Raw genomic sequence first — 12,231 nt, 5'->3', positions numbered from 1 at the left:
AAAAGCAAACTTTTACATTCAAAGCATGGAATGTTTTTTCTATTCAGAAGAAGGTATTTTGCAACAGCTAACACCCTACATTGCAACCCTCATATATTTTTTGACAGCTCTGTCTAATCAACACCAAATATACAGTTTAGGTGTTTTTTTCACTGTCAAAGAAATTGGATGCAGGGGATGTGCAGGGTGACTTGTACAGTCAGGGGAGCACTGTTCAAGGCAGAGTGACTCGTACAGTCGGGAGCACTGTTAAAGGCAGTGTGCAGGGTGACTCGTACAGTCGGGAGCACTGTTAAAGGCAGTGTGCAGGGTGACTCGTACAGTCAGGGGAGCACTGTTAAAGGCAGTGTGCAGGGTGACTCGTACAGTCGGGAGCACTGTTAAAGGCAGTGTGCAGGGTGACTCGTACAGTCGGGAGCACTGTTAAAGGCAGTGTGCAGGGTGACTCGTACAGTCGGGAGCACTGTTAAAGGCAGTGTGCAGGGTGACTCGTACAGTCAGGAGCACTGTTAAAGGCAGTGTGCAGGGTGACTCGTACAGTCAGGGGAGCACTGTTAAAGGCAGTGTGCAGGGTGACTCGTACAGTCAGGGGAGCACTGTTAAAGGCAGTGTGCAGGGTGACTCGTACAGTCGGGAGCACTGTTAAAGGCAGTGTGCAGGGTGACTCGTACAGTCAGGGGAGCACTGTTAAAGGCAGTGTGCAGGGTGACTCGTACAGTCGGGAGCACTGTTAAAGGCAGTGTGCAGGGTGACTCGTACAGTCGGGAGCACTGTTAAAGGCAGTGTGCAGGGTGACTCGTACAGTCAGGGGAGCACTGTTAAAGGCAGCGTGCAGAGTGACTCGTACAGTCGGGAGCACTGTTAAAGGTAATGTGCAGGGTGACTCGTACAGTCAGGGGAGCACTGTTAAAGGCAGTGTGCAGGGTGACTCGTACAGTCAGGAGCACTGTTAAAGGCAGTGTGCAGGGTGACTCGTACAGTCGGGAGCACTGTTAAAGGCAGTGTGCAGGGTGACTCGTACAGTCAGGAGCACTGTTAAAGGCAGTGTGCAGGGTGACTCGTACAGTCAGGAGCACTGTTAAATCTGGCTGTGATGAGGGGGGTTGGATTGGGGCTTGGAGAATGCTACTGGCTTTCGGTTCTGAGCTGTGTGGGGAATTGATGTGGTGAGGAATTGCACATTCTACATTGGGGAGAGAATCAGGCTAACATAATTGGGCACTCAAATAAATTAAAAAAAAAAAAAACAACAACACAACACAGCAAATAAATAATTCTGATTTTAATGTAAACTCACATTGGAAAACACTAGCAGGTAACAAGCATTACATTTTTTGTTGCTAAAAGGTATACTGTTACATCACATTACAAGGTTTTAGATTCTTGTCTGCTGTCTTTCTGTTTAGCTATTTTGTAGCACACTTTTATACTTATGAGTAAAGGCCAGGACCATTAATTTGATCAATAAAAGTCATATCAATCTAATCGTTACCTGTCGCAAAATCCCGTATGTCTCTGGCAAAGTGGTGAATATGTGCAGGTGAGTGCAGTGCAGAGTGGATAAATGACACAGACGATGATGTACAGGTGCAAGGGTGTTTATTAAATGAATTCAATGTCCAGAGCCTTATAGCAAACCTGCAAATAATAATAATGTGGAAGTGGTACAGCGGCGTGTATCACTTCTGATTATAATCCCACGGGTTTGACCCGTAACCCAAAGTCCAGTTCTTTCGCCCACACAAAACACAAAACGCAGACACAATTCCGACAGTGCGTGATTTTAGTGCTCGTGGTGCAAAAGACAGTCCCTGTAGTGGAAACGGTGAGAGGTGATATCCGGGTTTTACGCTGGCCTACGCCTGCAACTCCGGATGGCTTAACCACATGCAAAGGAACAGATCACAAAGCCACGCCCCCCTATTTATACCCTCGCCCATGACCCTTAGGTTAACGAGTGCACCCGCTCCTCCAATTCTCAGATGCTACGCCGTTTACCGTCCGGGTCAGTGAGCTTGGGTGCCACAGCTCCGCCCCTTTCCTAAATGGCCGACTTCCACCTACTCTTTGGAATAAATTGTCTTGCCATTTGTTTAAGGTTACTCTGTTCCTTCTTTCCAGTGCCCTCACCGATCGGGAAGGAGATCTAACACCAGCGTCATTCGAGCTCTGTCACAGTCTCACATCTTGATGTTATTTAAAAAGTGAGAAAAGTAAGAAAATGCACAGACTCCATTTCTTCAGTAAATGTTAGGTTTATTTCATATGCAGGGAATCAATTTTCCATAACAGAACAAGCAGATTCAAAGTTTTTACAGTTTACAGGACATTGAATACTCATTTCCACTCCCCTGTGCCTGGCAGTAACCAGTAGTACAGGGGCAGCATTCTGTGGGTACACCTCTTTCTTAGTACTGTGTGTGTGTGTGTGTATTGTTTTTGTGTTGTGTGCAAATGATGTGACTAGAGTCATGTGCTGAGGTAGCCTTGAAAATTGCTTGTCAGCATACAATTACTGTTTTCCAACTTGTTATTCTTAGGATGTTAGCTTGTTATTCTCATGTTATCTTGGGTGTTTCAGTTTCCTCAGCCATCATCTATCATTTGTAAGAGAAGTTGCCATTAGCTTGACACCCAAATGTGTGAATTTTTTTCTAAAGAATATGCAAGTTGCAGTCAATTATTGCCTGCTTGCAATAAATGCCGGGCAAGTAAGTTGTAGGCGCAGAGTCTGTGACTAGCCCTTGTCAACTGTCAGCAGTGTGTTCAGTTTTGGAACAGCAGTATGCTATCTACCATGTTAGTCACGTTTCAGAAAATAACCCGACTGTAGCTCTGCCAGTCTGCTCGCTTAGCAGTCTGCCATGCAATACTTATTTAAGGGTTAATTCATGTTCTCCAACACATGTTTTAATAGAAACACACTCCAGCACACATGCTATCAGGTACTATGCAAGGTTACAGTGTTTGCGAACCTTTTTTGCAGGTAATCTTGCACTTCCTTGCTCACCTGGAGAGTGACATTAACCTCGCCCATTCAACGCTTCAACCAACCAGCTACTTCCCCTATCAACTGTTTCACAGCCAGCGAAAAGAGCCCAAAGAAATTGAACTAATAAAATGACCCCAAAGTAAGGCAATACATTGCGAATCTTCTTTACTGAAGTACCACTTCTCTGTTTATGATGTTTACAATCGCTCTGAGTGGTACTTATTATTATATATGTATATATCAGATAGTATTTTTAAGTTTGTTTTTGATGTCTACATTAAGTTTCACCTGAGTTCAGGAGCTGCTCTTCAGTTCTAATTACCTGCCACAGACTTAAATATCATAGGCTAGCCAAAGTGTCCTTATAGAAGTAGGAGCCATCTATTGAACAGCTACTTTGAATGGTTTCTTTTTGATTTGCTGCCAATTCACTACTGTGCACTAGACAGTGCTGATGCTTAATAATATGAAAATACTCTGACCTATAAGCCTAGGTTATTCAATTTATGTCAGGCAACTAGAACTGAAGTGCAGCTCCTGAACTCACAGTCAAAGCATACAATAGAACACATTATATTAACATGATAGACGGTTTTATACTTGGCTAAGGAAAGTTTTGCCTGGTTGTTTCAATAGCTTTTTTCCTGTCATTAACCAATCAGCTGCTTCTACTACTGACATGCTTTCAGTCAGTAACATGACCAAGAAGATATTGCTGAGATAAAATGATCCTTTGGATGAGAGGTAAAACCGAGATCCTATTGGAAGTGACTCTGCAGCAGCAGCAGTTGTGATGCATAGTTCACCCTCTAGTCTCTGTAAGTCGCTTTGGATAAAAGCATCTGCTAAAAAGCTAAATAATAATAATATCTTGAGAATGGCATAGAAACTGAGCGCTTCCTTTAACCTGTAGTTCCAGATATCATGTTTTAAAATGAACATGTGTTTCTTTCTAAACTGCACATTTGAGGCCTATATAATGGAAGTACAAAACAGCCTTATGGAATTCATTCACTTTAAAGAAAAATGAATTACAATCCAGAACATACACTGTAGAATGGTAAAGGGACATTTCTTACAATTTTTTTTTCTTGAACAAGCATTACAGTCTCTTTAACGAGCATGACCAGCTGAAAACCAGTACAGTACAACTACCAGCTCTGACGAGCGGAAACCAGTGGCGGCCGTTGCTGAGACTAGCAGGGGTGAGAGCAGGTGTAAGCTGTGCAGGTGTTAGGCTAGGGTGACCTTGCTGCTTCCTCCTGCAGATACTGAACTATGCTGAGACTAGCAGGGGTGAGAGCAGGTGCAGGCTGTGCAGGTATTAGGCTAGGGTGACCTTGCTGCTTCCTCCTGCAGATACTGAACTATGCTGAGACTAGCAGGGGTGAGAGCAGGTGCAGGCTGTGCAGGTGTTAGGCTAGGGTGACCTTGCTGCTTCCTCCTGCAGATACTGAACTATGCTGAGACTAGCAGGGGTGAGAGCAGGTGCAGGCTGTGCAGGTATTAGGCTAGGGTGACCTTGCTGCTTCCTCCTGCAGATACTGAACTATGCTGAGACTAGCAGGGGTGAGAGCAGGTGCAGGCTGTGCAGGTGTTAGGCTAGGGTGACCTTGCTGCTTCCTCCTGCAGATACTGAACTATGCTGAGACTAGCAGGGGTAAGAGCAGGTGTAGGCTGTGGAGGTGTTAGGCTAGGGTGACCTTGCTGCTTCCTCCTGCAGATACTGAACTATGCTGAGACTAGTAGGGGTGAGAGCGGGTGCAGGCTGTGCAGGAGGTGTTAAGCTGGGTTGACCTTGCTGCTCCCTCCTGCAGACACTGAACTAATCTCTGTGCGGCCAGCTGTGCTGGAGCCCGATGCAGAGCTCTCGTCTTCAGTAGAGAACGGGTTCTTGCCACAGCACATCATCGTCAGCATGCAGTTACGGAACTGAGGAAGAAGAGAGAACGTTAGAAGGGTAGGGCAGGAGCAGCACCGACTTACTCAGGAGAAAACGAAAAAGCCGAATATGTTTACTTTAACTATTCAAATTAGTCGTCGTTCTGCCCCTAGTGAAAATAACTGGTTTAAACTTTAGATTACTCAAGCTGAATAATCATGCTTTTTAATTGTTATTGTATCTTTGTGAACAGCTACATTGAATTGTTTGCCAATACTTTAGTTTCCGATGATAAACCTACAGAATGATTTCTATTACCCTAACCCTAACCCTAACCCTAACCCTAACCCTAACCCTCGAATAATCACTGCACTCAGCAAGAAACAAATAAACAGATTTACCAAGGTCACCGCCCTCAAACTGTACTACTTTCAGTACATCCTATCTAATACATGTATTACCATCACTTCATAGATATCACCTTTTCCTCATTATTTCAGCATTTCTAAATGATAATTGGCACATGAATCTTGCACCCTTGCTCCTGCTGCACTTTTTTTTTTTTTTTAAACAATGACTGCTCCATAGCGTATTTTATTTTAAAGTATTGTAGCATTTCAGGATCTTTGGAGCAGAGATTAGACAGAGGCAGGGTTGAATTTAAAGGCTCAAGCTTTTTATTTCTTTATAACAATTAATGGTTGCAAAAATAAAAGCATAAACTAAGGGAAGGGAACTGGGAGTCAAACAAAAATAAAATATTATTTCTTCTGACTATTTGTTCTCTCTTTCCTGCTCTCCCTCTCTATCCCTCCATCCATCCATGCACTGTCTCCACTCTTGTCTTCCACTCTCCCGGTCATTTCCACGCAAACCCCTTCCATCCCTTCACTCCCCCGCCCCTTACGCCAGACCCCCGCCCCAGACGTCTCTCACGCCATTCCTGCAACCCAATTCCCTACACACACACACACACACACACACAGTGCACCATGCAACCCCTGCACGCACAAACACAACCACACCACTTACACAGAAGCCAGATGCATTGTCTTTCATTTAAATGCATACCACTGCTTATTCCTATGACTTCGTTCCTTATGCAACAAAGTTAACCGGGAGTATAGCAATGACGTTTCTGCAAGGGGGTTCAATACATATTCTTCATCAACTTCAAATAAATGACCATTCAAATATGAAATTCACCTTTACCATAACCTGTGTGTTAAATCTGAGACCTACAAAATGATGGCAATACAGGTAGAGGAATTGTTCCGTTAGCACCATGTACTTGAAGGACAACGGGAAGTTTGCTCTTGCACCTGCTTGTTCATGAAGACGTAAATGATGGGATTGTAGACAGTGGCGGTCTTGGAGAAGTAGGAGGGCATCGAGGCAAGGGTGGGCTGTATCACAATGTCCTTGTTGATGGCTACCACCAATGCGAAGGTGGTGTAGGGCAACCAGCAGATCAGGAAGGCCATCACCATGGCGATCACCATGCGCGTCACCTCCCGTTCGGCACGCTGAGTGGTCTCGGATTCTTTCTGTTGCGCTGCCACCTACAGGTAGAGGGAGGAACAGCGATGATTAAAAGAAGCTCAGTTCAGAATTCAACTTTCAAGATGAATCAAATATTATCAGCAGGTTTCTACAACACCAAATGCTTGGTGTTCAGTTGTGCTCCCATCTGTACCAAAGGGACATTGTGGCCTTGAACATTGTCCAACAAACCAGTCTAATCCCAGGGCTCAAAGGAATGAGATCTGAAGATAGACTGAACGATCTATTTAGTCTAGAACAAAGATGAATTAGGGGGGACATGATTGAAGTCTTTAAAATCATAAAAAGGAGTTGACAAACCCTAAACATAATACTATAAGCTAGGACCAGAGGACACAGTTGGAAATTAGGACTTAGGACAGAGGGAAGGGAGCCACTTCTTCACACAGTGGTGAGGGTGTGGAATGGGTTACCTAGTCATGTTGTTGAGGCAGAATCACTTTGATCCTTTAAGACCCAACTTGACAGAGTTATGAGAGCAATCAGCTACTAGGAACCGGATGAGCTTGGTCGGGCTGAATGACCTCCTCTACGTTCTTATGCATTTCATAGTTCGGTAGCGCAGGGTACTCACAGCTCGCAACGTTACAAGCAGGTTGCCGTAAGAGAAAATGATCATGCTAAGAGGCATCACGAAGCAGGTAACAAACAGCATCAGCACGTATGAGTTATTGTTGGAACCCCCGGTGTACCAGTTAGGACCACAGGAGGTCCTCAACCCTGCAAGACAAACACAAGCACATTTTTAATGCTTCCAACTTTCAGTCAATTGTAAAACAAGGAAATGAGATGTCACTTCTTTTCATTCAATTTATCCCCCCACCATTGTCACCTTTCTTCAATTACTCCCTTAACCACAAGGAGTCTATCGTCTTGTGTAAATAGACGATGTACCCTCGAACCAAGCATGTTTGAAACAAAATAAATACCATCCATTACAAATTGTGTGTGGTTTGGCCGTAAAGTGTCACAGACCACCTCAGCAATGTTTTTATATGCTTTGCAGGAAAAGAGTTTGATCTGGATGCATTGTGAGAGATGCAACGCTCACACATAAACATGTTGAGAAATGTCCAATTGATTTGTGACCCAAGATGTGTGATTAAACATTTCACAAGAGTAGGTAATATGTTTAAAAATCTAACAGTATATAAACAACAGGAATCTAACAACACCGGACACAGTAAAGGCAACATGATACATCTCTTGTAAAATTTGCAGGGTGTTCTGTAACCCTTTAACTACTTCTTTGCTGCTGAACGATATTTGTTTTTGTTAATCAAGGTATTGTCATAATATATATGAAGATACTTTACATTATTAGAATTCTAGTAGTAGTAAATTCTTTCATTTCTACAAACTACAGGATTATTTCTACATTTAGCACTATTGCTGTGTTTGCAGATGTACTTATTATCGTGGATGTAAGTCATTAAGTTTTTCATGCTAGTTAAAGAAATTTAAAGTAATTGTAGCTAACAAAATTGATCTATAAACCCCAGGTTAAAGAAATCTCCGTTTGGAAATCAAGCTGTTCTAGATCGTCTTGTCATCTGGAGGGTGACGTTGTCCTCACCCCTTTACTGGCTTTTTTCCTGTCAATTACCAATCAGCTGCTTCCCCTGTTGACTGGAATGCTTTGAGTCAGCAACATGAGCCTGAAGACACTGCTGAGGAGAAATCACCCAGGAAGTGCAAACAAATAAGCAGGGAAACAGAGATTGCTTCCTTTATGCAAAAGTAGTATGAAATATTATGTTTTCAAGTAACTACATGTGTGCTATAGCATGTGTTTCTGTCAAAAATGCACATTTGGTATCTTTAGCTAATGAAGTGCAAAACAGGTAAGTAATTACTTTGAAGCGGCAACAGATTTTACCTTCAGGAACGTAGCTGCACCAGCCAAAGAGAGGAGGAGCCGTCCAGATCAGAGACCACACCCATGTGAAGGAGCAGCCAATCACAGCATGCTTCTGCTGGAAGCGGAAATCTCCCATTGGCTTGCAGATAACAATGTAGCGCTCAAAGGCCAGGATGGCAAGAGACCAGAGACCTACGATACCTGATGAAGATATTCATGAACAAGAGGAGACCAGTCACCCCATCTAAGCTTGCCCGGTTCCTCGTAGCTGATTGATCTCAGCATCAACAACCAGGTAGCCCATTGCATCCCCTCACCACTCTGAAGAAGTGTCTCCTTCCCTCTATCCTGTCTATCTCCATGGTACTGCAATTATTGGTTATAGATCAATAAGGAAGGAATCTATGAAAAAGACCTAGGAGTTTTTGTTGACTCAGAAATGTCTTCATCTAGACAATGTGGGGAAGCTATAAAAAGGCTAACAAGATGCTCGGATACATTGTGAAAAGTGTTGAATTTAAATCAAGGGAAGTAATGTTAAAACTGACAATGCACTATTAAGACCTCATCTTGAATATTGTGTTCCGTTCTGGTCACCTTGCTATAAAAAAGATATTGCTGCTCTAGAAAGAGTGCAAAGAAGAGCGACCAGAATTATTCCGGGCTTAAAAGGCATGTCATATGCAGACAGGCTAAAAGAATTGAATCTGTTCAGTCTTGAACAAAGAAGACTACGTGGCGATCTAATTCAAGCATTCAAAATTCTAAAAGGTATTGACAGTGTCGACCCAAGGGACTTTTTCAGCCTGAAAAAAGAAACAAGGACCAGGGGTCACAAATGGAGATTAGACAAAGGGGCATTTAGAACAGAAAATAGGAGACACTGTTTTACACAGAGAATTGTGAGGGTCTGGAATCAACTCCCCAGTAATGTTGTTGAAGCTGACACCCTGGGATCCTTCAAGAAGCTGCTTGATGAGATTCTGGGATCAATAAGCTACTAACAACCAAACGAGCAAGATGGGCTGAATGGCCTCCTCTCGTTTGTAAACTTTCTTATGTTCTAATAACAGCAGTACGATTTTAAAGACTTCTTTGTTTTAGGCTAAATAGATTTAGCTCGACTTATCTATTAGCTCATTCATAACAATAACTAATGGAAATTTTATTTTCTTGTAAATGAGATATGAAAAAATATTGTAGCTGCCCTGACTCGTTTGAAGGTACTGCATGGTAATCTGTCTGCTCGTTTGAAGGTACTGCATGGTAATCTATCTACCTATGCTCGCTTGCTTTGGTGCCAGTGTGATCCGAGAGGAAAAACAACCCCTCCGACCAGGTTAGTATGGGAAATGAAACCATGGCTCAATGAGCTGCCCTTCCTCCAGGCGGCTAGCTAAAGGTCTTATTAAAAGATCTGCAGGTAGGAGATACTAACATGGAGAACACTCCTTTACAGGTTGGCAACGCTAATGTGGTCTGTTCCAAAGTTACGCATACAACATCACTCAGAGTGCTGGGGGAATGGAATGGGCTACCTTGCCATGCAGAGCATGGTGGAGGTTATGCAGTGGGTTATTAGTCATGCAGAGAGTGGGGAGGGTATGCAATGGATACCCTAGCCATGCAGAGAGTGGGGAGGGTATGCAATGGGTTACTAGTCATGCAGAGAGTGGGGAGGGTATGCAATGGGTTAACAGTCATGCAGAGGATGGGGAGGGTGTGCAATGGGTTAACAGTCATGCAGAGGGTGGGGAGGGTGTGCAATGGGTTAACAGTCATGCAGAGGGTGGGGAGGGTATGGGTTGGGTTAACAGTCATGCAGAGGGTGGGGAGGGTATGGGATGGGTTAACAGTCATGCAGAGGATGGGGAGGGTATGCAATGGGTTAACAGTCATGCAGAGGGTGGGGAGGGTATGGGATGGGTTACCAGTCAAACAGAGAGTGGAGAGGGTTTGCAGTGGTTTACCTAGCCATTCAGAGAGTGGGGAGGGTATGCAATGGGTTACCTAGTCATATTGTTGATGCTGAATCATTGGGAGCCTTTAAGACCCAACTTGATAAAGTTTTGAGATCAATCAGCTCCAGGAAGAAAACCAGCATTGATTGGTGAAGTTACATTTAAAAAGTAATCTGTTAAAGTTACTAATTACTTAAACACAATTATTACAGTAATGTATTATTTTGAAAAACTAATTACAAGTATTTATGTCTCAGCCACAGTTTACATTTTTTTGTTTGGTCAGACTGCAGCTCGAAATACTCTGTGAAGATTCAGCTATTGACCTTACTCGTTCCCTTCTGTAATGCTATGCCAGCAATATAAAAAGCAGCTCACGTGAAGGGTTAACTTGCCACATTGTTCATTAGCCAGAGTCATTTTTTAAACTTTATTTCACATAAAATGTAATCTGTTACAACATTTTGTTATGTGTTGGAAAAAAGAAAACAAGTTACTAAAAAATGTTACATGTAAAGTGCTAGTCCTCAAAACAACACTGCCAGCCCTACCTGTCAAGGAGACCATGAAGCCCTCAAACTTGCACACAGTTTCGCCCATTATGAAGTAGCCATTGACGTTGTTGGAAAAGCTAACAGTGCTGCCGAAGAAGGTCACCATGAGGTCAGCAACTGCCAAGTTGACCAGGATGTAGTTAAGCGGAGAGCGCAATTTCTTGTAACGCAGAGAAACCACAAGAACCAGCCCGTTAACAAAACTTGAACACACTACCACAGTTCCCATTAGCACTGCCACGGAGATGTAGGTACTGCGGGGGGCCAGGTGAGGCCACTGCGGTCCATCAAAGGGGCCGGGCATCTGGTTCTCAACACCAGGCACTTCTGTACTGTCGTTGCTCTGCATTCTGGGCAGGAGATCGAGAGATGGAGAAAAAACTGCAACGTGGTGCCACCTGTGCCAGACTGGCAATGAGGAGCCTCTATATATACCCACTAGAGAATTAAAGAGATTACTACACAACAGTCCATCAACCCAATGAGGTATTTGAACTAAACCTGCCCTAAGTTGGTTGATCTGGTATAATCAACTGTTTACTTTGCAGGGGATTAATTATAAAGAGCTTACAGTCAGTTGTGGGTTTGAAAGAAGGTCCTGTTTAAAGTTGATTTTACAACCAGCTCAAAGAGGAGGGGGGGGGGGTAAAACCCCACCAATACACATGTGGTGGGATTGGCAGGCTCAGCAAACCCTGTGAACGGGGCAGCATTTGGTTGAATACTTTTTGAGATACAGAGTGGTGAATAAAATTTTCACCACTTTTTTATACACTTGTATTTAAAAAGTATAGCAAATTACAGAGTTCCGGGGATGTATATTTATATATATATATATATATATATATATATATATATATATATATATATATATATATATATATATATATATATATATATATATATAAATGTTCCTAGTTTTACAGAAATTGAACCCCAAAGATTACGGTCTGACATCACTGCTGTCTGATGTCATTGCTAGGCAGAGTGACTTGCGACTGTTCCATTGCACTGAATAGGGAGACATGGAATATATAGTTCAGCACACACCGGTCACATCTGTGTTTCTTTCTGGATTAAAACTGCTAATCAGTGTTAATGCTTTTTGTGTTTGTGCCATAATTTAGAAAACAGATTTTAATTTTCCCTCCCTCACTTATCTTGTTATGGTAGAGTCGGGAGTTCAATGATACCTTTCCATTCCACAGACAAATGTTTCTGTCGCTATTAAAACTGTTAACTTCTCTGTGCTTTTAAATAATAAAATGTGAAAAATGAAAGTGGCTCAGCGTATAGTGTTACTTATTATACAAATAGTGTTACTTATTATACAAATTCAACTGGTGGGGACGCAGCCTCTAGCATGTAGCGAGTACAGCAATAAACAACACGGTTACAGTACAGCATGATGTTCCCCT

The 12,231-nt window shown here is 42.9% G+C and overlaps 1 protein-coding gene across 1 annotated transcript; it reads right to left on the bottom strand.

Moving 5' to 3' along the window:
• Window positions 1-4,183: 4,183 nt before the first annotated feature.
• On the bottom strand, window positions 4,184-11,199 carry LOC121305082 (pinopsin-like). The gene is made up of 5 exons (XM_041236613.1): window positions 10,811-11,199; window positions 8,317-8,499; window positions 7,012-7,157; window positions 6,197-6,436; window positions 4,184-4,924 (listed from the first exon to the last, which is right to left on the bottom strand). The coding sequence occupies exons 1-5, from the start codon at window positions 11,160-11,162 to the stop codon at window positions 4,775-4,777; spliced, it is 1,071 nt and encodes a 356-aa protein (XP_041092547.1). The 5' UTR covers window positions 11,163-11,199; the 3' UTR covers window positions 4,184-4,774.
• Between the last annotated feature and the right edge of the window lie 1,032 nt (window positions 11,200-12,231).

This window comes from Polyodon spathula, chromosome 41 (genome assembly GCF_017654505.1).
Source record: "Polyodon spathula isolate WHYD16114869_AA chromosome 41, ASM1765450v1, whole genome shotgun sequence".
Taxonomy (NCBI): Eukaryota; Metazoa; Chordata; class Actinopteri; order Acipenseriformes; family Polyodontidae; genus Polyodon; species Polyodon spathula.
This window is presented reverse-complemented; position numbering and strand designations above follow the sequence as displayed.

Bases quoted from the DNA above. Each gene is read 5' to 3' on its own strand.
- LOC121305082 (XM_041236613.1), bottom strand. From the start codon at position 11,162: ATGCAGAGCAACGACAGTACAGAAGTGCCTGGTGTTGAGAACCAGATG. The intron at 8,500-10,810 runs GTAGGGCTGGCA...TATCTTCATCAG, and splicing joins CTTCATGGTCTCCTTGACAG to GTATCGTAGGTCTCTGGTCT. The intron at 7,158-8,316 runs GTAAAATCTGTT...TTTGTCTTGCAG, and splicing joins GTGCAGCTACGTTCCTGAAG to GGTTGAGGACCTCCTGTGGT.